General features: G+C 49.9%; 1 protein-coding gene across 1 annotated transcript; it reads right to left on the bottom strand.

Moving 5' to 3' along the window:
- Window positions 1–8,571: 8,571 nt before the first annotated feature.
- FEZF1 (FEZ family zinc finger 1) lies at window positions 8,572–26,086 on the bottom strand. The gene is made up of 7 exons (XM_060279424.1): window positions 26,025–26,086; window positions 23,718–23,918; window positions 19,639–19,771; window positions 11,594–12,898; window positions 11,295–11,429; window positions 10,262–10,394; window positions 8,572–8,870 (listed from the first exon to the last, which is right to left on the bottom strand). Exons 1-7 carry the CDS (start codon window positions 26,084–26,086, stop codon window positions 8,572–8,574), a joined length of 2,268 nt encoding a protein of 755 aa, XP_060135407.1.
- Between the last annotated feature and the right edge of the window lie 224 nt (window positions 26,087–26,310).

The following is a 26,310-nucleotide window of genomic DNA, read 5'->3' as shown; positions in this document are numbered from 1 at the left end:
CGTTGCTTACATTACAGGACGGAGCCTACACAACACGAAACACTGTTGCTGTATGTAGGTTTTATTTTATTTGGTTTTTATCTTATATTTTGGAAGTGTACATCCAGGTGTTTTTTTTCCTTTATTTTTTTGGGGGGCCCCAAGAGAGTGGGGGCATAAACTATAGCTTGTTTATGTAAATCCAGCACTTAATGTAGCTCTCGAGAAAGTAGGCCACCCTTACTGTTGGGGTTCATGAGAACTGCTTGTGGGGAAAATGTATCCCAGAGGAAGGATTCTTCCAAAACCTGTCAAGCCTGAAATGGATCTTCCTTCAAGTGCCTGGAATTCTCCCTCTCTCCCTCTCCCTCTCTCTCTCTCTTGTCCCCCTCCTTCCCCCAAATGTAAAAGATTGCAAACCTCCTGCACTTTTGAAGGCTGGGTAGAAAAAGGAATTCCACTCATTGTGTCAGCTACACATGCAGAATTTTTTTTCCTATTAAAGGTGCAAACACTTTGCTCTCTCTTGCATAGGGCCACCCTAACATGCGGCTGCTTAGTTGATCAAGTCAATGGGGGGGGGGGAAGCGTTGATTTTTAGGAACAGGAGAGGAAGTTTGCTTCATAGCTTAAGAACTGTGATGTTTGACAACCCTTCCCCAAACATGTAAACATGTATAATTTTCATTTATTTACTTGATTTATGGCCTCCGCCCCTGGCTGCGCCCATGACGTCAGACAACTCATTCTCTCCACCACCCCACATGGGTGTGGACAGGGAGGCAGGCTTTATTGGGGGGGGGGGGCAAAACTGCGTTATCTGTGACACAGTTGGTCACAGATGGGGCCAACCAGGATTTATTTTGAGGGGGCAGGCTTTTTGCCGGGGGAGGGGGCAGAACCAAGCTATTGGCAACAAAACTGGTCAGGTGTGTGTAATTTATTGACTTGATTTACGGGGACAGCTGCACCCCCCCCCGCTATGCCCATGCCACATGTTAAAACCGTGATTTTGCCTTCAAACAAGATATGAACTCCGGCCACTGTGATTATTCTCATTTACTATGCAGCTCCTATTAGCATTATTTTTAAAAAAACAAACAAACAAACAAACAAACCCAAATTATGAAGAGGTAGAAACTTTCCCAAGGGCCACGTGGAGCCCAGATGGCAAGATCTGCCGTAGCATGTAATGAGTTGACAACGGTGGGCTTTTACACAGGGAAGTCTCCAGCAAACCAGGCAGCCGAAAAATAGAGGGATGCGGTGCAGCGAAGTGATGCCGCTTCGCTGCAGGGACAGGTAATTCCGACAGAGGGCGCGCGCGCGCGCACGCGCACACACACACACACACACAGACAATGCAGAGCTCCTAGGGGCGATGCTTAACTGTGGCCTCCTAGAGATCATGGGGCGTGGGTCTCTTCTAGGCGAGTCTTAGCAAAGGGGAAGAAAGCTATCTCTGCAGCACGGCTTGGGGGCTTAAACTGCTGCATGGAGGAGCGAGGCGCATACAGGCTGAGAATGAGTTCTTTGCTTCTTGCTTGCCATCAGCCGGTGTCGTGCCAAGGAAAACTTCTTGTTGTTTAGTCGTTTGGTCGTGTCCGACTCTTCGTGACCCCATGGACCAGAGCACGCCAGGCACTTCTGTCTTCCACTGCCTCCCGCAGTTTGGTCAAACTCACGTTGGTAGCTTCGAGAACACTGTCCAACCATCTCGTCCTCTGTCGTCCCCTTCTCCTAGTGCCCTCAATCTTTCCCAACATCAGGGTCTTTTCCAGGGAGTCTTCTCTTCTCAGGAGGTGGCCAAAGTATTGGAGCCTCAGCTTCAGGATCTGTCCTTCCAGTGAGCACTCAGGGCTGATTTCCTGAAGAATGGATAGGGTTGTTCTTCTTGCAGTCCATGGGACTCTCAAGAGTCTCCTCCAGCACCATAATTCAAAAGCATCAATTCTTCGGCGATCAGCCTTCTTAATGGTCCAGCTCTCACTTCCATACTTACATCACTACTGGGGAAACCATAGCTTTAACTATACAGATCTTTGTCAGCAAAGTGATGTCTCTGCTTTTTAAGATGCTGTCTAGGTTTGTCATTGCTTTTCTCCAAAGAAGCAAGCGTATTTTAATTTCGTGACTGCTGTCACCATCTGCAGTGATCAAGGAGCCCAAGAAAGTAAAACCTCTCACTGCCTCCATTTCTTCCCCTCTAAATAAATAAATAAAACTAATAAATAAAACTATACATGTTGAATTCCTGCCAGCACGTATAACACTGAGGTCCAGCTCCAAGGGCCTTCTGGTGGTTCCCTCACTGCGAGTAGTGAGGTTACAGGGAACCAGGCAGAGGGCCTTCTGGGTAGGGGCGCCCGCCAGTTCAGATGTCAAGGAAATAAACAACTATCTGCCTTTTAGAAGGCATCCCTATTTAGGGAAGTTTTTAATGCTTGATGTTTTATTGTGTTTTTAACATTCTGTTGGGAGCCGCCCAGAATGGTTGGGGAAACCCAAAAGGGTGGGGTATAAGAATAAGAATAAGAATAATATAACAATGCACAGGAGTGCTGCCGGGTTGCAGGTGGCATGGGGAGGGCAATTCTAGACACGCTGTAACTTAGAGAAGGCTAAGTTATATATGTGCACCTGGTAATAGGCAGGAAAACTTCCAGCAAGCCAGTCATGTGTAGCCAGAGCTAAATCTAGGCTCTGAGGAACTAGGTGTCAGCTATCCTCACAAGAGACTCTTTGGGACGCTGTGGTCAAGTCACGGCCTCTCACCTTCAGCTCTTCAGACCCTTGGGTACATTTCAGCTCTACAATCCTATGATATACAAGAGAGAGAGAGAGAGAGAGACAGAGACAGAGACAGAGAGAATGGTGGGGTTTTGTGGCAGGCACAGGGGTTTTGTATAAAATAATAGTCATACCTAGTTGGGAGAGTCTTATGGTCTGGAAACTTATTCATCTTGCATCAGCTTCTTTTGGTTAAAGTCTCAGTCAGAAGGGCCAGGGAAATAAGAGGCGAGGGCCCCATAATAGTTATATGCAGAAGGCAAAATTTCAGCAGGTACATCTTGTTGTCACGTGCACCTGCTAAACTTCCTTCAAGGTGGAAGAGCCTGGTTCTCGTTTGCATGTGCGAACAACTCTAGCCTTTTGGCCCCGATTCAGCGAATCCTAAAAGCTACCGAACCTCTTACAGCCGGAGCTTGTGCATGTTTACTTAGGAGTCATTCGCAGGATGTCACGGTGTAGTCAGGATTGCTTCCTTAAAACCTCCCTCTGTAGCACCTCTCCTTCGAAGTAAGTTCAGTGCAACTTACTCCCAGGTAAGCGGACAGCAATCATGAGCTCAGCTGAATCCCATGGCACACGCCTTCCCAGTTATCACAGAATTGTAGAGTTGGAAGGGACCCTGGGGTCATCTAGTCCAACCCCCTGCAATACAGAAAACTTTTGGCCAAGATTCAGAGTCTCAGGTTCTGCTGACTGAACTATTCTTCAATGGAAACAGTAATAAAACAACAATGAAGTAAAAAGGATGATACAGTATGTAAATTATCCAATGCTAGTCCTTTGAGTCATGTGCCCTGTCAAAGGATGGGAGGAATGAAGAATCCGATCTGTGAAATAATGCCAAACTTCATATTCACACACACACACACACACACACACACACACACACACACACACACACTTCTTCCCCACCCCAAGGAATAAATCTCAACTACAAAGTAAATGCAACGCAGAAAACAAGTTGGAGATCGAATCCAAGGCACCGCTAGCTTCCTCGGGAGTAAGCCCGGTGAGAACCAGTAAGAACTTCCTTCCCAGGAAGCATCCACAATTCGGATCTGAGCCTCTGCACCCTTAGAAGCCTCTGCGCAAGGTCTCATCCTTTGCCCTAATCCTTTGACTGGACTGGAGATGTGCGCCAAACCTTCCTTGTGGTCTATGGGCATGGAGCGGGTTGGCCAGAGAGAGAGTGTGTGTCACCAGCTAATTCGAATTAACGCGAAGCAACGGCATGGTCTGCAGTTACAGGAGGTCACCCCCTTCTTTGAAGCCAAGCGGGTCTCGATCCGGTCGGCGTTTGGGGGGGGGGAGCCAGAGCCAAGCGCGCGATTGCTGCTTTCGGTTGCTTGGCTGAGAGAACAAAACTATATTTAGTTTAGACGTGTTGCTCTCAAATCATCCTTGTCAGGATCTGCGATCCTGTGCACTTTGGCATACGGGAACAACGGGAGGAGAGGGTCGCATTGTAAGCGCCACTTCCTCACTCTATGTGGCCAAAACGCTTCCTGAGAGCAAAACCAAAGGGCACATTTTTAATAATAAAAAAAACAAAACAAAATAACAGCTCTGCGGAAAAACGCCGCGCTCTCCTCCCCACTCAAGAGCTGCCCGCGAAGAAAACAGGCTTTCCTGTTCTGCCAGTGACAGGGGGAGGAGATGCCGGGCGCCTGGATGGCGATCCGAGCATCCCTCGTCCCCTAGGAAACCAGCCGCGGCGGCTCAGCCAGCCGCGGAGCCGGAGTCGGGCTTCCTTTTCGAGGTCGACTTGAAAAGCAAGCCTCGCGCCTTCGAGGGGCCGAAAGAAAATTGCTCGGGTCTTTGCCTCGGCAAAAGAAAAAAAAAGAAAAAAGGAGCGGATTCTCTAGATGGCAGCATTAAGTAGCCAAAGAACATGGGGTAGTAATATATAATGATGATGATGATGCATGAGTAACGGTGATAATTTTTTAATAATAACAGATGCGTGATTAACGGTGAAGAAGAAGAAGAATCCGACAGTTAATCATGCATCTATTTTATCTTTCCAATTTCTTCAATTTTTTCGAAAAAGAGGAAGATTTAGTTGGTTGAATTTTTAAAAAAATAAATAAATAAAACAACTTTATTGGAACTCCCCCCCCCCCAAAAAATAACGAAAGATCTTTCTTTGTTGTTAAATCTAAAATAGTAATCATGCTTCTCTACTAACCATCCCAACGATGACGATGCCGCGTCTTTTGCTGAACAAGAATCGTTCTAGTGGCATCCGCCCAAATCCTAAACACGTTTACATGGAAAATCATATTTTTTTTCATGGCTTCAAAGGAAATTTACCTGGGAATGATGTAAGGAGGCGGTTAGGGACGATCATGGCCTTAACTGTTTTCTTTTTCTGTTCAACTTGGTTAAATTTTACTAATATCATTCTTATTTTTATTTGGCGGGAGGGAGACGGAACTCCAGATAAGATTTCTCTCTTTGCCCAACCCCAGTTTGTTTGTTTTTTGGGCGATGGATGCCCACCAACGCTATAGATATAGATTAGATATATAGATATAGATATCTAAATCTCTTCGGAAAATGCATAAAAGCGGGAGGGGGGAGCTCGTAGGAGGAAAACTGGTATCGCGAGGGCCTCCCCCCACCGCTTGAAACAAACAAGCCAACAAACTTGGCAGCCGCCCCGTCGCCTCCTGGCAGAGCGCCGTGTCAAGACGAAGCGGCGCTAATGACTCTAATGACGTCGGGCGCCATCGAGGGTGATTAGAATCAATAAGAGCTTCGCCTTCGACGGCATGCGAATCACAGCGATTATGATCACTATTACTTTGCACATTGCTCTTTTCCGGGGTGGAAAGGAAGCGTCGTCGTCTTCTTCTTTTTAAGGTCTTTTAAAAACAAAATCTGAGCCCCACGTTGGGCAAAAGATTCCTGCATTGCAGGGGGTTGGACTAGATGACCCCGGGGTCCCTTCCACTCTACAATTCTGTGATTTTCTATGAAAACTTTGTCTGGATACACACACACGCAGGCACTTGCCTATATATAACCCCTCGCGGAAAGAAAGCGGGAGGCTCCGGGGAACACAAAACGTCATGGACGCCCCCTCAACCCAAAGCCTGCATTGGTCACGGGTGCAAGGCCGCCTAGCCCCACCAAGAGCCCGCCGCCAATTGCCCTAGGGCGCTCCCCTCCCCTCTCGCCTTTTCTCTCGCTTCCTTTTGGCCTTTCATTTGCTATCTTGCCACCCGCTTCGCCAGACGAATTTTAGCCATCAGCCTCCCGTCCTATATGCCCTTGTCTATTCCTTCCTCCTGTTCCGGAATACACCAGACGCTACTTAAAAATATATAGCAACAATAATTATAATAAATCCACACCAGCGGACTGGTTCTGACCCTCGCAATGCTCTTTGGATTGTTTCTTGGCTGCCAAAAACCTTCTAAGCTCTCGTCGACCTTCGTGGGAAAAGGAAACCCGGCCTCCTAACTTCCCCGTTGCTGGCTGCATTTAAAGGGGGGGCGTTCCTGGGAATTATAGTCTAGTCCTTCCTGCGCCCAAAGTCCCAAGACCCCTGATAAACTACAGTTCCCAGCACCCATCGGAGGAAGCCATGCGCTTTAAACGCGCGGCGTGCCGGCCACCCACAGTCCTCGCCACCTTCTTTGGCGACCCCAAGTCATCCGGAGTGGACCCAGAGGGTACGAGAGTGGGGCCATTTGCCAGGCCCAGGTTGAGGCCGAGGGAGAGGGAGGGGTTCTCCCAGGTCAGCCTGACCTGCAGTCGCCAGGAGGTGGGGGAGATCAGGGAAGCCGTCCCCCGACTGCGCGCTATGGCGCACGCTTCCTTCTCGCCTCTCCGTCGACAGGGGCGGAGGAGGGTGGCGCTCTCTGGCTGGCCGCGAATCCTCTCGAGTCGCTGAGCTTTGATCAATCCGAACTAATTACCCCCGAGTCTTAATTAAACTCTTTAGCAGTTGGATCAGCGCTTTGGCAAGCCGACAGGAGGGAGCGCTTGGCAGTTCGACGACACCCGCTTCTGGCAGAGCCTCGCGAGGAAAGGGCGGCGGCTGGGAGACCTCGCAGCTCCGACGGCGAGGCCAAACGACCCCCCTGGCGCCGATCCACGACCCGTTCTCTCCCTCCCCGCCACCTCGAGTCGCCAAGAGCCAATGCACTCTGCTTGAAAGGGGCGCTTCGCCCGTTTATTTGCCACCAGATCCACCAAGTCTTTTTTTTTGGCACGTGCAATAATTATAATAATAATAATTCTTTTAAAAATACAACCGGGAATTTCAGATCCGTACAAAACTGAAGCCAACCCCGTCCCCGTTCACAAGAGATCACGAAGGTCGAGGAGAGGAGGGTTGGCGATGGTTGGGGTCGAGGCACAAGGGAGGGAGAAGGAGGAGTAGGAGGGAGAAGACCGTCGGAGAAAGGGGAAATCGAGAATCCGAGATTCAGCCAGCCGGCAAAGTCAATCGACACACTTTTTTTTCGGGGAGGGGGTTGTTATTCTATATACAGCGACAGAATTCGAGGGGTGAATATCGAGGGTTGTCAGAGCCCAAAATAACACACTGTTGGATGGCGGGGAACAAGAGATCGTCCTTGGGGCGCATCCCTTCAAGGAGGAGACTTCCGTGCCAAAGGAGGGACTGGAGGGGCTTGCTATATTGAAAAGGCGTCTCTCTCTCTCTCATACATACACACAGTTAGACGAGTCACACTCTGAAGTAAGGTGACACACACGACCCTGAAGCTGAGCTCAAGTGGGGTGACACTTCCCGGACCGTCGAGGGGCCGTCCTTGCAGTTCAGAGCCACCGCTGAACTTTAAAGAGACGCTGGTTCCGCTTTCTGCAGCGGGGCGGCAAGGCGACTCTTTGCAAAGGGGAGATCCCCGCTGAAAGGCCGCTGCCAGTTTGGGAAGGACGCAGATATATTCCCAAGAAAGGTCAGTCGCGCTCCCCGGGGCTCCCCCGGCGTCCCGGGCCACCGCAGATGGGTGGGACTGGGCCCTAGCAACAAGGACAGGAGGGACTTCGACGTAAGGAAGCGTCCCTTCAGCTAGACAACCCTTGCCACCAGTTGCTGAACCCGAGCTTAGAACATATATTTGGATAACCTTAGGCATGGAATCGTGCATTTAAATACGGTACCCGGGACTTAACAGCCGCTGAATAAAGCGCCGGGCGCGCCGACGTTTGAAATGGCACACGTCGAAGGTGGCATTTGAAAAAGGCAGCGCGCCCTCCGCTGTTTTGTGTGGGGCAGGGGACTTAGAAGGACTCCTTTGAGCAAGGGACACCCCAGAGTTTCTGAGATGTGGGGGGACGCTTTAAAATCTCTCACACACGAGAGAGACACCAATTGGGCGCTGCAATAAATTCTGGAGCCAATGAAAGTCCTTTAAAAGGAAGGGGCCTTTTCAAAAAAGGACAAGGGATTTTCATAGCAAAAGGGGTCCCTTCCCCGCAGCCCTCTTGGAGGTGAGCACCTGGCAACTCTAGGCAGACTTCCCGGCCGGGTCTCGACCCAGCTTTTTCAATAAATATACACCCGAAGTAACGTTTCATTAGTCCTGGTTTTCTCAAAACCAGCTCCCCAGCTCACGCGGGGAGACGCAAGTCTTTCTTTCCCCCGACTGTCGGGGTCAGAGAGAGAAAAAACAACCCAAAGCAATTTCCTTGTCTCTCATCTTTTTCCAGCAGTCCCAGAGGGTAAGAAAAACCCGACGGCTTTCTCTGGAGGGAGCGCGGGAGAAGCGCGGACCGCCGTCGAAGTGCATGCAGAAGAAGGGCGGAAGGCGGCGGCGCGCCTCACGGGCGGTGAAGCAGCATAGACGGCGGCGGCTGCAGTTCTGGCTCGACGGCGCTTCGCGAAGCAGCCACGCTCGAGCCGCCGCTGCCGTTGGTGTCGTGCAGTTTGCGGACATGCTTCTTGAGGTCAAAGTTCCTGCAGAAGCCTTTGCCGCAGGTGGGGCAGGTGAAGGGCTTGGTGTCGTTGTGGGTGTGCATGTGGAAAGTCAAGTTGTACACCTGGTGGAAGGCTTTGTTGCAGATATTGCACTTAAACTGCTTCTCGCCGCTGTGCGTCAGTTTGTGGTTCTTGTAGTTTCCTATGGGGGGGGGAACAAACAACAGGGCAAGGCGCTCAGTGAGGCACGTGGGGAGAACCTCTCCCGCCCTCAAAGAACACACAGCCCAAGCCCGCGCGCAATCCCCACAACCCCCGCTTCAAACAAACAAACACACACAACTACCTCGGGTTAACATCTTCGGTTGGCATTCCGGAGTCAATTCCGTCGAAAAAAAAATCAAATTCTTTAAAGTTTTTCTACTTAAAAACAACAAACAAACAATCGAACGAAAAACCACACACGCACGCACACAGACACCAAAATCCAAAGAAACTGAAATCTCGGAACGCTCCTGGTTAGCCGATTTGTGTGCCCAGATCCAAAACGCCGCTTATCTGGACAAAATCCCGTGAACTGACTTCCAGACTGACCTTCAGGAACCGGGGTACTCCAAATAATAAAGCGGTTTAAATCCCTTTCCTCTCCTTCTCCCTCATCCAAAAAAATAAAATAAAAAAATCGTTAGCCAGCGAAATCAAACCGCTTTGGGGTGGATTAAATTAGGACTGGAATAATCCACAATGCGGTACTAAACAACATCTACGATTTCTGTTTTTTAATGATTTTCTTCCCAAATAAATCTTTAAGATGGGAATGTTAATTCCATGCACCTCCGCGAAGCGGAACCATCTTAATCCGAAGCGGTGCGTTGTGGATCCGGGTTTTCTTTTTGCAATTTGCATCTACAAACAGAACCGTGCAGAATATTCGGAGTTTACTCTCATAAGACTCCGGTTAACACTTGCAAGCCTGTAGTTCGTTTATTTGGAAATAAGTGCTGTTGAGCTCAACGGGATTTACTCCCAGGTAACAGTGCAAGACATCGCTGATGCCTTGGGTTTCAATATACAAGCCACCTCACAAGGAAGTCCCACTGGGTTCAGGAAATTGCGGCCTTATTTCTATGCAAGCCCACGGAAATCAGTGGCACTTATTTCCGCATAAACCTGCACAAACTGAGTTGTTAATCCCAATTATCCTCACAATAATAATTGCAATCGTTCTCGCGTTCTTAAATCCACACTAATGCTCCGCCCCTCACCCCAATTAAACAGAAGTGGCCATCCGAGAAAAACAACAATTGGAGAAGCTAAATAGATCTCTCTCTATATATATATATCTAAATCTTTTGCTCCTGGTTTTCTATAACAGCGGGGATCCTCCGTTTGTCTTCCCGCAACATAACTATCCGAGCTCACACAAACAATAATGCAGGCGTAACATTTTAGACACGCTTAAAAAAATATCCGTTTGATATCTGTTTTAATTTTTTTAACATATTCGTTTTGAACATCGGATATGGGAGGAAAAAAAAGGGTGCGCGCGCTCGAGAAGAAACAACGACGATGCCAACGATCGCAGAGTCGTACCTTTTTGGTGAAACCCTTTCCCGCAAAACTCGCAGACGAAAGGTTTGTAGCCCGCGTGGATCCGCGTATGCGTGTTCAGCGTGGAGCTCCGGTTAAACGCTTTCCCGCACTGGTTGCATTTATGAGGCTTCTCCTGTATTTATTATTATTATTATTATTTTAAGGAGAGAAAAACGCAATAAAAAACCAGTCCGTTTTGCAGCTCCTCTCCAAGCGGGGCACAATCCTGGCTCTCTTCCCCCCCACCCCACCCCCAGGACAGCAAGAACTGGGGAAGGAGGTGCTGTTTTCGCTTGGAAAGAAGATCAGCTTCCTTTGCTACCCGAGAGGACCTCGTCCCCTTAAGTTTAAACTCTGGCGGCGAGCGCCCCTCAAATCAATTGGAGACGCGCGCGGGGTTGCGGGGAGGGAGAATACGGAAGCTGGAACCCGGAGCCTAATCGCGCTTGGTGGAAAGTGAATTTAGTCGGGCTTACTTCCGAGGAAGCGTATTTCAGGATGGTAGCCCTAGTGATATAAACAGCCGACGGAGTGAGAGGCAGCAGTGGGGGAAAGGGAGAGAAGGGAAATGTGGAGAGGTGGCTGTCTAGGGGACATTTCCCAAGCACTATTGTTGGGGAGGGGAGAAAGAAAAAAGGACTAGTATTTATTCCCCTCACTTCTCTCTCTCTCTCTCTCTCTCTCTCTCTCTCTCTCTCTCTCTCTCTCTCTCTCTCTCTCTCTCTCTCTCTCTCTCTCTCTCTCTCTCACACACACACACACACACTCGAACAGCTCGCTTCCCAGTTAATGCCTCCAGAAGACAAACATTCGCACGTCGAGGAGGCAGAACAGTTTAACTCAGACAGAGGGGGAGAGGCAGATGCTGGCCAGTTCGACGGACCAGCGGCGGGAAGGGAGGAGGTTTGCAGAGCCACGGCGCGGAGCCGTCGGGTTTGAGCCGCGCGTAGCTGCTGGCTTTGTACGCAGCGGGCGGGAAATCCGTGCGTTTGCGGGGCGCTGAGCAGAGGGAGAGCAAGCGCGCGGTCGGTACCTGGGTGTGGATGATCTTGTGGCGACAGAGTGTGCTGGCCTGGCGGAAGCCTTTGCCGCAGACCTTGCAGACAAAGGGCCGGGCTCCCGTGTGCACCGGCATGTGGCGCGTGAGGTTGTAGTGCGCGTTGAAGACCTTGAAGGGGGAAGGGGAGGGGTCAGAAAGTGAAAGTAGAAGAGACAAGAAGCGCGATTAGAAAGGGTGCGCGAGAAAGCCAGAGCAGCAGCCGCAGCAAACAGCAGCCTCGACGGCCGCCTTGGCGGATCGGATCTGGGAGAGGGGCCGGATTCGGCACTTGCCTTGCCGCAGACCTCGCAGGTGAAGACTTTGGGCTTGGCACTGGGCGAGCCACGGCTGAAGTCCGCTCCGACGTTCTTGAAGGGCAGCTTGTCGGTGGCCAGAAGGTGCGCGGCGGCAGCGGCAGCGGCGGCTGCGGCTGCAGCTGCCGCGCTGTGCAGCTGGGCATGCGCCAGATCCTTGAAGGCCGGCGTCGGGTATTTGTCGGGGCCGGGCGGCAACACGTGCAGCTTGTTCCTCTCCGCCAGGTAGGCCTTGGGCGCCGTCGGAGCGTGCAAGGCGGCGGGAGAGGAGGCGTGCAGCGGCGAGCCTAGGAAGTAGGACGCCACCGGGTGGAGGCTGAGGCCCGACGGCGGGGGCGGCGGTTGCGGCGGCTCCGTCGTGCGGCTGAAATAGCCCAGGGTGCCCAGGGCGTGGAAGGAGGAATGGTTGACCACGCGGGGCCGGACGAGCTTGTAGTGCTGCTGCAGCGGTTGCAGGTCCCCGGACGGCGGCTTGAGGCTCAGCGCGCAGCTCAAAGACGCCGCCGACGAGGAAGAAGATGGGGAGGGCGGCAGCGGCGGGTCCATCGGGGGCTTCCTGGGCTCCGAGCCCGCCTTGGCTAAGGACTCGTAGGCCAGCGGCACGAAAGGGATCATGCAAGGGATGGAAGATGCCAGGCTGAGCGCCGCCTCCGCCTGTTGCTGCTGCGGCTTGACATGCTGTTCGGCGCTTTTGGGGCCCCCTCCTTGCAAGAAGTGGGGCAGCAGCGGCAGGGCTTTTGGCTCCGGGGCCGTCCGGGCCATGATGCGCTCGATGGAGAATGCCAAAGGCTTGGAGGCACTCAACATGTTGGCTCGAGGAGCGGCCAAGCTCTTGGCAGCCGTCGGGGGGTGCTGCTGCTGTGGCGGCTGTCCGCTATTGTTCATGGCTGGCCGCTCGCTTGCCTGGGCGCCTCTCCAGCTGCCTTTGCCCCTCCGCAGCCCGCTCACTGAGCGGAGCCAGCGGAGCCCCGCGCGGCTGCTGCCACCCGCGATGCCTCGTCCTCCGATGCCCACACCAAGCCCACCGCCGCTGCCGCCCTCGCCGTCTCGCTCGCCGCCTGGACCGCCTCCAGAACCGCCGAAAGCTGCCTCTCCATCTCGACGGCCGGCGGCGGCACGAGCCTGCGCATCCCGACGGACTCGTGCCGGACCATCGCCGCCTCTGCGCGCCTTTGGCGGGGGACGGTCGCCCCTGTCTCCTCCTCCTCGCCTCTCTCCGTCGTTTTCTCTCTCAATGGAAAGTGTTGGGTCAATAGCAGCAGCCACGATCCCGCCAATCGTTAACTTCCAAGAGGAGAAGGTAAACTAGATAATTGCTCAATTCGCTTCCAACAGGCATTAGGAGGAGGGGGGGGAGGAAAGTGGAACCCCCTTCCCTCCCCGCTCCCAAGATCAGGAGGCTACTTTCCATTGGCGCCCGATCCTCCTCCGCCTCCTCCCCCCGCCCAGAGGGAAGGAGATGGCTTTCCCCTCCCCCTCCGCCTCTGGGTCTCCCCCTCCTTCTCCTCTCCCCTCCTATTATTCCCAGTCTCCTTACCTTACACAGACTTCAGAGGCCTCCAGATCAATGGTCTTGTTTGCCTTTAAATGACATCATCTTTTCCTTTATAATCATAAAAGGAAAGACAATTCGCGGCGTGACCTCTAAATAAGGGAAACTGGGGGGCCACAGCGACGGGCTTCTCTCGGACAAAGGAGGGGTAGTTGCGCTGCCTGCTTGTCAGTTTCAGCCCAGGCGGACATCCGCGCGCTGCGCACCTGGATGCGCGTCTTGGCTGCTCTGCTTCTGCCCCGGGTCTGCTCCTTCTTTCCTCCCTCCCTTCCCTCCTTTCTCGGTGCCACTTCGGAGGTAGTCCTTTGGACGCCTGGCCTTTTGACAAACGCGCCGCCCTTCCAAAGAAACAAAAACGCTTCGCTTTCTTGAGGAAAAGCGCGGGGCTGTTGGCAGCGGTTGCAGCTCCGAGCGGGTGTTAGACGGGGCGTCCCAGTGTAGACGGCAACCCGGATTCAAAGGAGGAAGGCGTCGGGGAGACCCAGGTTTCCGGAGCGCTGAGGATGATGGCCTCGGCCAAGACCAAACTTTCAATAGCTATTCAAGCAAGGACGACCCCAAACACTGCAAATTGGGGGGTGGGGAGAGACAGGCGGCAAAATGCCCAGCACGAAAACCAGAGGTCAGCTATCTCAGGGAGAACTCGGAGGCTACAGTGCGAGATCACATTGAAATCAACGAGGAAGAGGTGGTTCCCCCACCGCCGTCGATTTTCATGGCTCCAGATTGCTCACCCAGCGAGGGAATTTCTGGACTCATTTTCCCCATCTCACCTCAGACTGGGCTTTCAATCCAACCTGCGTTCAAGAGGCTGCTTAGCAACACAGCCTCGTTGTGCTCTAAATAGCGATGTGTTCCTTCAGAGGAACCTTTCGGAGCTTTTGGTACTTTTCAGAGATCCAGGATCTAACCGGCGTTTAGCTTTAAACCAGTTTCATTAACCAAACAGAAACCACGCGGATTCTCTTAGGCTTAAAAGAGAAACAGATCCCGGTTCTCTCGCTTGTGAGTTGCTAAACGTAGCCAGCTCCGGCTGAATGGCGGGAGCGAGCGAGGCTTTGCCGTCGGAAGACACCCTCCACCCTTCAAATCTGACTGGAACGAGCCCAAGGAGCAGGGCTATTACAGGTCCGTTTCGGGGCAAATTGGTTTGTAGCCTCCCCGCTTTCAGATGATCCACTAATTAACGACAAATCTCTCTCGGTCCCCGGGGCCAAGGGCTATGTAAACAGTCCGGGGAAGGCGCGGGCCTGGATTTCCTCCGCGGAGAGGACGCAAACAGGCAGCAGAATGCGGGTTTGGCGTGTGTATTAAATCCAGTGTTTCCTAATAGCTTCACAGCATCCTCAGCACAAAGGAAAGAATTAAGTAAAAATACCCACCGATTGTACCGGACAAAAAACAAACAAACAGTAACATATACTACAAACGCTCCAAAAATGATCGCGACGCATTAAGCTTTTGTAAATCGAGGGACTAGAGAGCCGTGGAATATTTCTTTCCTTTGCACATACCCGTCCCTTGCCCACCACGGATGGCTGGTCCCGAGCCCCACAGGAGAAATGCCGGAAAGCCCTTTGCGGGTGCTTCTATTTTAAGGGCATTTGGGATAAGAATTCTTTGTATTCATTCATTCCTTTTTTTACATGCCTACCCCACCCTTTGTCGTCAAGGAGCTCGGGGGGCGGCGGCGCACATAGTTCGCCCCCTCCTCATTCCATCCCCACAACTAGAATACACGCGACCACCATCGTCAGGCTGGCCTCTTAAATGCATCACAGCACAATCCCCCTCCCTAGCTTTTAATGGGACTTGTGGGCAGCTCCGAGTTAGGATCCGTCGAAAGACCGCGCAGACCTAACAAGACGCTGCAAACCCTTCCCCCCCGACGCTCCAGGAGTCCTGGATTTACTCCCTTCCAGCGGGGAGGTGGGGTTTTCCTCTCTGGGAGCCCTTCCCCACAGCAGATGGGTTGGCGCAAAAGCTCTCTCCCCCAGGGGAAGCTCAGGTTCCCTTCCCCTAGGCCCCCGAGGCAGACGCCAGACGGGCGCAGTTGTGGCGCGAGGGGGCAAACCAGGCTGGTTTCAGCGTACAGGTGAACTGGCTCACCTGGGCGACCAGGAAACATTTTTGTCACTTATCTTCCTCCTATTATATTTATATGTTTATTATTTAATAAAAATATCTTATTTGCCCGACTCCCCATACACTTCTGGGGCACCTCGCCGCGCCCTCCACCAATCCCTCGCCGTCGAATTTTAAAGCGGATGGATTCAGTTCCTCGCCTCCTGCGCTCCACCCCTCGGCTGGGATGGGAACTATTTCAGGCGAAGCTTTCGCTTCCTTAGTGCCTCAGCAGCTGGCTCGCTCCTGGTCTTTCTGAGATCGACTTTTCGCTGACATGTGTTTGGGAGGAGGCGAAACGACACGCCGTGTCGTCGCTGGAGCTAGGAAACCGGGTCCCAAAGCGGCAATTACTGGCTCTGCAAATTAAGACAACGCCGGACTGAGGAGGAGTTTGGGCAATATAGCGCCAGAATCCGGTGTTTGCTTTTACTGTGAAAAGAAAGAGTGTGTGAGAGAAAGAGCCAGTGAGCAAAGAGAACAGACTAGGTTGAAATGGAAAGTGTCAGCCGGAAGGGAAAAGATCTCCCTTTCTAAGCCGAATTCACGCTACAATGCGGCGGTGACTTCGGAATGCTACTCCGAAGCACTTCTGCCCTTGAAACCACACTTTGCTCACGTTCCGCGGGACACCCTCCAACGTTAGGCAATAGCCCTAAATGCATAAACTTGGGAGTAAGTCCCTCTTGGAATCAGATGGGACTATAAGTGCGTAGGATCGCTCTGCGCGAGTGCGCAAAATTCCAGTCACGCATGGTCACCCTAAACTGGTTAATTGAAAAGGAAATCCTCTTGCGTTCCGTAAGAACTTGGCAGTTTAGGATTGCAGCTGGATCGTAGGCAAGTTTGTGTAGAAGTTCAGGCCCATCATGTCCAGCCCGGCTCGCTCTCAACCTAAAGAATCGCAGCTCTCTGCATCGGAGGAAGCGAAATCTGTCATCTTATATATGCCTTTGGTTTTTTCAAGGCACCACAACTATAAGATGTTTCCACCCTAAACTTGTTTCCTCGGAAGAAACGTCTGCCGGAGCCAGTGGATTAGCTGCGCCCAAGATCGCGCGCAAACTTGAGCGCTCGCTCACCAGTCAACCCGTTTGCTCTCTTATCCTCAAGTCGGCTCTTTACTGTATCTCGAAGTACGTGCCCATTGCCCAGAGTCTTGAGGAAGCAAATGAGTCTGATTCATCAGTGAGGATGTGAGGTGCGGACGTTTTAAAGAGCGACCCGGTCACCACCAGCAACATCGATCCTTATACCGGTAGTTTTGCTAGAGAATCTAAGAGAATCCGGAGAGAAAAGTAGCGCCAGATTCTACCAGAAACGGCCCAGAGAAGGATTGCTTGGCAATGTGCCCTCTACCCAAGCCCAAACCAGGAGCGGGTCGCTTCTCCTGGGCAGGCAAATCAGGCAAACTCCCAAATCTTCTTCCAAGGGAAGGAAGAAAGGAGGGAGGAAGACCTGAAGCCTAGGCCAGGGGGTGCTTAGGGACGCAGGAAAACCCTCCCCGTTTCAGGGAGAGAATAACCCAGGCCCCATCTGCACTAGACATTTAAATCACTATCATACCCCCTTAAACAATCAGTTTCCCACGAAAAATCCTGGGAACTGTAGTTCCTTAAGCATGCTGAGAGTTGTCAGGAGGCTCCTATTCCCGGTTCACAGGGTGCTTTAACACCCCTCTTCCCAGAAAATTCTGGCAATTGTAGTTCTGGGAGGGGACTGCCGCACAACTTTCAGCACCCTAAACGAACTACAGTTCCCAGGATTCTTGCGGGGAAGCCATAGCAGTTTAAAGCTGTATGATAATGCTTTAAATGTCTAGTGCAGATGTTAAAGCGAATCTTGTAGGAGACGGATGGGATGATTTCAGATTAAAGGGATCTACTTTTTTTAATTTTAAAAAAGAAAGCTAGAACTGCCCAGATCCACCATGTGGAGTTTGGTGCAAAAGAATTAACAGGGGTTTCCAAACTGTGGCCATCGGCTAGGCTTGCCATACCTCAGGAAAATTCCTGAGATGTCCTGGTTTTCCGGTGTAAAAGTGGCACCAGGGGGAAATTTTGCAGAACTGGCAAAATGTCAGGAAAATCCCGATGGAAAAAGCAGCGTAAGCAGCTCCAAAGGCTTGATATCACTATTATTATTTTGTTTCCAAAAATAAAAGCTCGGCAATGTCGGTGGGTTCCTTTAAAAAGCTCAATAATTTTACTTTTTGAAATATGGCAACCCTACCATTGGAACACGAGACAAGCTTCACCCAGGACATGCCTGTGAATTTAGGGTCGAAGACAGTATTGCATTATTACAGTTTGGAGTCTACAATTAACTGCAATGTATAAAAAACTGAAGAAGCACGGGCAATGCAAAATCGCACAGCATGTAACAGAGCGCAGCTGCTACAATAGGCAGAAAGGTCCGTCAAGACCACCACCACCCCGCCCAATTTTCAAGTGGTCTGTGGGACAGAAAGGTCTGTGAACCCCTGACTTCGAACGAAATAAGCCTGAACGTCGGAATTAGTTCTGAGTTTTAGAACTGAATTGAACTCCCCGCCCTTCCATACACCAAAATGCAGCCTTTGTTACCCGCCCCCTGCGCCTTTCTAAATTACGTGTATTATGTAGCCTGGAGGGGGAGAGAAGAGGAAAGCAGCTTTATCTGCGCTCCACGTACAGACCGAGTCCAGGCAGATTGACTCCGAAATAAGCCCCCGTGAGCACAACGGGTCTCACCCAGAATTAACATTCTCTTGTTGCATGGTTACTCCGAAGTTGTGTCTCGCTTTACGCAGCGGGTGTGAGCGTCGAATTGCTCTCTCTCTCTCTCTCTCTCTCTCTCTCTCTCTCTCTCTCTCTCTCTCTCTCTCTCTCTCTCTCTCTCTCTCTCTCTCTCTCTCTCTCTCTCTCTCTCTCTCTCTCTCTCTCTCTCTCTCTCTCCTGCTTTTCTTGCTCACTTACATTTACTTGTGGTCGAAGCCCTCTCCCTCTGGGCTTTTCATTAGCAGCCTCCATGCAAACGCATCGCAACCTCAGGGCAATAGCTGAACCCAGAGGCGATTAGATCGCCAATATCACCAAAGGCACGAGCTTCGCGCCGCTTCCCATCGCGGGCAGCTGGGAATCCGAGGGAACAAGCCCCGTCGAGTCGGAAGGGCCGCTTTCTGCCCAGAGTGTAGGCGAGACCTCGCCTTCCGAGGGGGTAACCTGAACTTGACATCTGCGCATCTGGTGAAGGATCGCATAACCCCTTTTCCCCACTTGGTGGGGACATTCCCCTCCCTCCCCCATTGCTAAAGACAGTGCGGATAGAGGTTAGAGTGCCTGGTAGAGCAGGGTTCAAATCCCTACACGCCAGGAATCTCACTGGGTGACCTTGGGCCAGTGTCTCAGCCCAACCTACCACAAAGGGTTGTTGTGGAGAGCGGGAGAATCCTGTACGCCACCTCGAGGAAAGGTGGGATAGAAATGCAGTCAATAAAAAACTATTAAAATAGAGCAGGCATAGGCAATCTTGGTCCTCCATATGTTTTGGGACTACAACTCCCATCACCCCTAGCTAACTGGACCAGTGGTCAGGGATGATGGGAGTTGTAGTCCCAAAACATCTGGAGGGCCGAGTTTGCCTATGCCTGAAATAGCGGATGTTTCTAGGATTTGTAGATGTGAGGCAAATGGGCAAGGCCCCATTCTCATTTGTTTAGGGAGAAACTTTTAGCTGTTTGTTTGAAGTATTTGCTTTGCCCCCTTCCAGAAATAAAAATAAATTCCGGATGCCCATGCCCTGTTCTAATCTTCCACACAATAACCTTGGGCTATGGCAGCAAGAGGAAACTTTCTGCAAGGTTCCCAGCGTCTCAGAGGAGTGGTGAGACGGCTGGCTGGATATTTATTGCCCCCCCCCGGAAAGCCAGTTCCGCCAAAGCAAGAAATAAACGCCTTCGCCTTATCTCAAAGTCAAAAGGCAGCGGAAACGCACGTCTAGTCTGCCGCGTCCACGTCAAAGAGGAAACTGGGAAGCCTGAACGCTGCACCTGAACTCCATCTGTCCAGCCCGTCTCAAGGAAAGAATTGCTCCACTGTGGAAGTGCATGGTGAGAAATAAGCCGCATCAAAACCACCAGCAAAAAAACCAAAAACAAACCCAAGAAAAACACCAAAACCCAGCGCTGTGTGCGCTAAAATATGTGTATCTGATTGTGGAAGGCGAGCTGAATTTACGCACTTGCATCTGAGTTCTAGAATAAAGGTAAAAGCAATCCTGCAGTTGTAAATAAGTGTGTGTGAGTGTGTGTATTCCCCCCCCCCTGCAGAATGTGTGAGAGTCCACAGTGAACCGCCGGCCCTGTTACCCCGATCCAGCTGCGGGAGAGAGGTCTGCGCTTTTGACACGGTTTCACCTGCCCGGGGTTGATCCAGGCGCGCCTTCGGAGCGCATCAACGGCTGTCAGGTCCAGGTCGCCAGACTCGCGTTCGCAAAAGGCTCTGAAACCCAGAGAGGATTAAAAGGCAAACTAAACGGAGCCCAAGCGCTTTAGGAAACCCAGCTCCCCACGACCCACCTGCTAACCAAGCCGGACCACAGAGTCTGCAAAAGACATCTTGGGCACTTGCTTCCGCGTAAACGTGAGCAACACGCACACCCACAAATGACGGTCCACGGGACAATAAACTTCAGGACTTTCACCCACTGTATAAAATAAAGTGGGCGTGCTCAGGAAACTGTGGATGGCATTAAATCACAAAGTCACAGACGCTGAAGGGTGGACAACAGAAGTGGACCCTGCCAGCCCTTATCCAAGAGGTGGGTCCTACAAGGCTGGAAGAACCAACACCCATTTTCCTCTCCTCGGGGCCCTGAAAATGTCACTGCCCTTTCAGCGTTTGAAGGAATCGTTTATAATCGTCATTCTCACTCGGATACCTATTTTGACATATGGGCTACTAATTTATGTTTTAAGTCAGAATTGATGGAACATTTCCATTGTTAATGTCAGCTGACACAAAAAATCTGCTCTATTTGTAACATTTTTTTAAAAAAAAACAAATGTTAAGGGGGTCCCCAGTGCTTTTTTCCGGAGAAAAAGGTGGGGGAACTCACCAATAAGTTTGTTTATTACCAGCCCAGTGATAGTTCCACACCACCCGCCCCCTGTCAGTGGCTAAATGTAAGACATTATTAATATTTTGGATTAGAAATGGTCACTACTTTATTGATATGGGTGTATGTTCCAGCACCCCAACACCCCAAATAAAATAATTATTTAATTGAAAAAAGGTAAGGAAACTCAGCACACACACACACCCCGAGTTCCTGCTAAAAAAACACCCCTTCTCCCACCCAATAAATTTTGTTCTGCCTGAGTTTGAACAGCTAACGGTGACTCCTCATAGGATTCAAGGCTGACCAAATTATTTTGGACCCTGGGGCAATAAATCACCCATATTACAATCAGTGGCCTCTGCAGCCAGGAACCTCCTCTCTAATGAGAGTTGCTACCATCTTGCCTTGTAACAAATCACTGCAATTTGGGCATTTGAAAGGGCATCAGAGGCAGGACATTTTCTGGACCAGCGCTGGCTGCTGACTTGAGTCTTGTAGAATGGCCCTAAAAGATCTCAGCCAGTTTTCAACGCAGGAATGCATCACTTATGTAATTTAAAGTTGGCTTTCTTGGTCCCCTTGATGTCCCCTAAACATCCATTACTTGGCAGCGCATTCCATTGAGATCAATAGCACCTCCTCCCAAGTAAATGCGCTGCAGAATCAAGGGATCAGCTAAAACTGTCAGTAACTCCCATGCCAGTCTCAACCCTGCTAATGTCATATTCCCAGGGAATATTCAGGTCAAGTATACTTCTGTCAATATCCCCTGTATCAATAACAACTCTCTCACGGATATTGCTCACTGCCAGCCACTCTCTAGTCTAAAGCCACTCTAGGTGATGGATTCACTGAATAAGTGACCACGCTCTTGTCCCTTTACCAGGTATGCAGGAGAGGGGATTTTCTACACTTGCTGAAATATGATTATGATTTACAAGTCGCCTTATACCCAAAGGTCTTAGGCACCTTACGCAGTAAACAAATATTTCAAACGTAAAACAATGATAACCAAATGATCATATGAAACAACCCCCAAAAAAAACACACTCCTCCCTCCCCACATAAAATTGGTACCCTCTCCTGTTATATATCAGACCTATTATCTCTTCTGCATCTGCTGAAGACATTTATCCTTCACCAAGCCACCCAATTAGCTTGTTGAATCTGTATTGGCTATGAAATTGTTGTCATATATGCATTAGTACCTAAACACGCAGTTGCTTTATATATATATATATATTTGATGTGTTTTGAAATGGCTTCGAGATATTTCATTTAATTCATGAATTGCTTCCTACGAAGTGATAATGAGGCCATCACAAAGCAATCACCATAAAACAGCAAGCAGTTAAAAAACGTTCACTGAGAGAGAGAGAGAGAGAGAGAGAGAGAGAGAGAGAGAGAGACAGACAGACAGACAGACAGACAGACAGACAGACAGATAGACAGACCATTTAAATGCTTAGGTGTATTAAAGAAGACAGCCTGGTGCAAATACGATGCTAGACTTGGACACAGCAATTAAAGGGGTGGGAGCTTCCCTGCAATCCTTCCCTAATAAACAGGCAAGGATTGGATGTTCTCTGCAGGCATATGTGAGGACTTCCCAGTGAATATGGGGGGGGGGCAAAGCTGGAAAGGCTGAGGTATTGAGGAGGAGTGGAGTTTAAAACCAAGCAGCTCTCACAACTCAGGGTGAAATGCTTAGCACACTTACTAGGTGGTAAAACCATATTTGAACTCAGTGGGGCTTATTTCCAAACACAGGTTCTGGCTGATAGTCAGTCTTCCTTATCAGGCGTCTAGCTTCCTCTTCTTTTGCATCTAGACACCCCAGTTGCAATCCTGGCTGCAATGTAACACTCCCTTGAATGGCCACACATCAGTGAATGGGAAATGCTGAACGGCAGATGCTCCTCTTGACAACCCCAACCCACAGCTCTTCTGAGACTATACTAGAAAAATGAATTTTTGGCCAATGCGGACATGATGACTTCAATTCCAAGCAAACTTTCTCTCTCACACACCCTTCTTGCTTTGCTTGATGAAGAGTTCTAGAAGACACAAAGGCTTGCTCCCTATTATAAGGCATTTTGGTTGGTCATAACAAAGGGTGTTTTTTTAAAAACGTTCAAAAAAAAGTGGCATTTTATTTTATTTAACAAAACTTACGTTCTACCTGAGTGCAAGAAAATCTCTAAGCAGTTTACAAAACAGAGAGAAAAATCTCTAAGTGGTTTATTTTATGAAATATATGTTAAAAATTTAAAAATATAAAAACTTTAAAAATATTGAAAATATAAAAAATGCTGATAAAAATATATACTGAAAATATTCAAAAATGATTAAGATCAACAGTAGCTAAAATAAAATAAAAACCAAACGTAACTTCTACATGTCTGCATAGGCTTGCCTGAACAAAAATGTTTAAGCAGGCACCCAAGAGAGTAGTGAAGGTACTTCCCTCCCTGATGTCAATAGACAGGGAGTTCCAAAGTGTAGGTGCTGCCACACCAAAGGATAAATTTATGACATATGTTGATCAAGTATTATGTGGCCCCTAGAACAGTGCTGGTTCGGCAGATTGTAGCGGTCAAGTAAGCATTTATATGGTAAGGTGATCCTGCAAGAAAACTGGTCCCAAGTCATTTAGGGCTTTATATACTATTAGTAAGTAGATAAATAGGAACCGCTATAGTGGGAAGGTAAACAGCGTTTCCATGTGCTGCTCTGGTTTGCCAGAAGCGGCTTTGTCATGCTGGCCACATGATCTGGAAGCTATACGCCGGCTCCCTCGGCCAATAATGCGAGATGAGCGCGCAACCCCAGAGTCGGCCACGACTGGACCTAATGGTCAGGGGTCCCTTTACCCTTTACCTTTATAGTATTAGTAAACCCTTGAACTTGGCCCAGTAGCAAGTGGACAATCAGTGCACATCTCTGAACAGCGGTGTTACATGCTGGCAAAGTCTTACTGTGTTGCGAAACGATGCAAAACTGAATTACTGTGTCGCCAAAGGATGCATGTATAAAAAGTGTGTCACCAACATGAACATTTTAGAAAACTCTGGTCTAAACGACTGTGGTCAAGCTCTCCTGGTCAATGAATGGCAGTAGCTATTGCACCTCCCACAGTTTGTAACAGGTGCTTCTAGCCACTGAAGCTACCTGGCAGGGCCGTCTTGCCCATAGAGGCAAGTGGCGCGGGGCACCAGGGCACCAAGTTCTGAGGGCGCCAGGGAAGAGGACACAGCGCCTCCCGGCATCAGGTCGCTGCCCTTGCCTGCCTCCGCCATGCCGTGCTAAAGCTCATTCCCACCGCACCTGGAGCCTCCGCCTGCCGTGGCCACTGTGGCCCGGGTTCCAGGGAAGAGACTGGGCATGGCGCCTCCCGGCAGCAGCTTGCCACCCTCGCCCACCTTGCTGAAGCAGCACCGTGCCCAGAGCCTTCGCCTCTTCCCCGCTGCAGGAGCTGCCCTCCAGTCGCTGCCCACCTCCTCCAGCCCTGCAAAGCTTCCAGCAGCGCTGTAAAAAGGTCGGCAACTCTGGGAAATGGGGGAGAGGTGCTGGTGGGATCTTTGCACCACGGCACCGGATATACTTAAGGCAGCCCTGCTACCTGGGCTTCCAGTGACAGAACTGGACCACAGTTTAACCCCCAAGGCACACCTAGTAACACCACCTGCCTCTTCACCTGTGTGCCTCATTTGATGGATTTCGCTCTGAGCAAAGCTTATTTAGTTTGCACGCAGAGCATTGGCAAATGGCCCTCCACATGACTTCATTGTCCCTGCCGCGAAATAAGAGGTTGCCCTTCCTTCCTCCTCCACTGGCACAGAAACCCTTGTATGGTATTATTACTACAGCAAGATGTCAAGAAGAGGTGGCAATAGCAGTCCTAGGGAAAATAATATGCCCTTAAGTTGCAGGGCCAGAAGACAGGAAATGGATCCTTCTATCCTAGTGGTTCTCAGCATCCTTTTTCTGGGCCACGCTTTCCGAGGAAACACTTGCTCGCACCACACCGATTTTTAAATTGACAAGAAATGCATTGGAAAACCAAAAGAAGTGCTTGATTGCTCACACAGAACGCAACTACTTTATAAAATGACCACGGGACTTCCAGAAAGTATCCAATAATGCGGCTTCCTGCCACACTTGCCATCTTCTCCTGCCACACCAGTGTGGCATGCTAAACCCTTTGAGAGCCACTGTTCTATCCCATCCTGCTGCTGCCACATCTCATCATTCCTACTGCTCATGCCTTACTGTTAGGAACGACCAAGCATGAATAAACCAAGCCAGCAATACCGTCAACACATTTTGGACAGCAGTCTTTCAGGGAATAAAATGGACCACAAAATTGTCTGGCCTTATTAATACTTTTTAAGGATGAACAAGAAGGATCTTCTACATCAGGCATCCCCAAACTTCGGCCCTCGAGATGTTTTGGACTACAGTCCCCATCTTCCCTGACCACTGGTCCTGTTAGCTAGGGATCATGGGAGTTGTAGGCCAAAACATCTGGAGGGCCACAGTTTGGGGATGCCTGTTCTACATAAAGAACTGATCACATTCCTATCGGCTGCAGCTCATCTACTGACTGCTCAAAACTGGAAGGGCTTGAATCACTTGCAGTTGCCTGCTTGAAAACAAATTGTTTGGATGCTGATTCTCATGGAAAAGCTGGCAAAACAGGGAAACGCACTGAATGGAAGGCGAACAGAAAATGGGTTTGTAGAAATATGGTAGGCATTTATTTTTTAACATATGTCTCAGAAACCGAATCCAGTGTGCAGTCTCTGGCAACACATGGCAGGGGTATTTGGGGTTGATCTGTGTATCTTGTTCTCTTGGGGAGGGTGGTTGTATTTATTTTCTGGGTACTTCTACTATTCTTAATACTAGAAAAACAAACACCTACCAAGCCAGGATCTGTATTTAGGTTGGGCACCTGCTTTTAGTGCCAGAACGCTTAATGGGCACAGATGAATTAACGGTAAAGAAGAGAGTATCCTTGAGTATGTGCAGAGTTGCCTTTTCCTCACCACTGAATAACCCCAATCAAAGAGCCATCCCCCCATAGCAGTTTCAGTAATTAAAAGCCATTTATCTTTCAGTTAAAATTTTTACTTGCATGCAACTACTAATTATCAATAAAATACAAAGATGGCTAACTGATCAGGGCACCTCTTAGTACCTGGATAACATGAGTGAGAAAAATACCCTTGCTGCTTTAGTCTGGCATGGTTCATGTATCTTTTAGCAACAGGCAGAAATTAAACAGGTTCACCAGCTCAATTCTGCATATCCGTGCCTGGAAATGTTTCCTGTTGCTGCTTTTCTGCCTTTCACTCCAAAGGTAAAGGCAGAAAAGCTCAAAAAGGGAGGAAAAAAGACAGTTACTCTAGAACAGTAGCCTGTGAAAAGGGGCATAATATTGAGGACAATGAAGTAAAATAACCTTGAAACCTAAAGCACATTCATTCAAAAGCAGGTCTCATTGATTTTAGCGGAGCTTGTTTCAGAGTAAACATGCATATGAGCAACCATTTGAAAGCTGTGGTTCCTTGTGGGCAGAAAAAACAAATCTTTGGTTTAATTGAGTCTTGGCTCCCCCAGCCCTCATACCTGTTTCTAAGAGTCGAGTCTTGGAGCATGGGGCCATAATGGGATCGGTGCGGTGTCGTCATTAAGAGGTTTGGTTGGACTAGCGCAGGCATCCCCAAACTGCGGCCCTCCACATGTTTTGGCCTACAACTCCCATGATCCCTAGCTAACAAGACCAGTGGTCGGGGAAGATGGGAATTGTAGTAAAAAACATCTGGAGGGTCGAAGTTTGGAGATGCCTGGGAGACCAGGGTTCAAAGCCCCTCTCAGCTATGCTGGGCGACTTTGGGTCAGTTGTTGTCTCTCG

This window comes from Zootoca vivipara, chromosome 10 (assembly GCF_963506605.1).
Source record: "Zootoca vivipara chromosome 10, rZooViv1.1, whole genome shotgun sequence".
In the NCBI taxonomy this organism is placed as follows: Eukaryota; Metazoa; Chordata; class Lepidosauria; order Squamata; family Lacertidae; genus Zootoca; species Zootoca vivipara.
The sequence above is the reverse complement of the archived record's forward strand: the minus strand, read 5'-3'. Positions and strand labels throughout refer to the sequence as shown.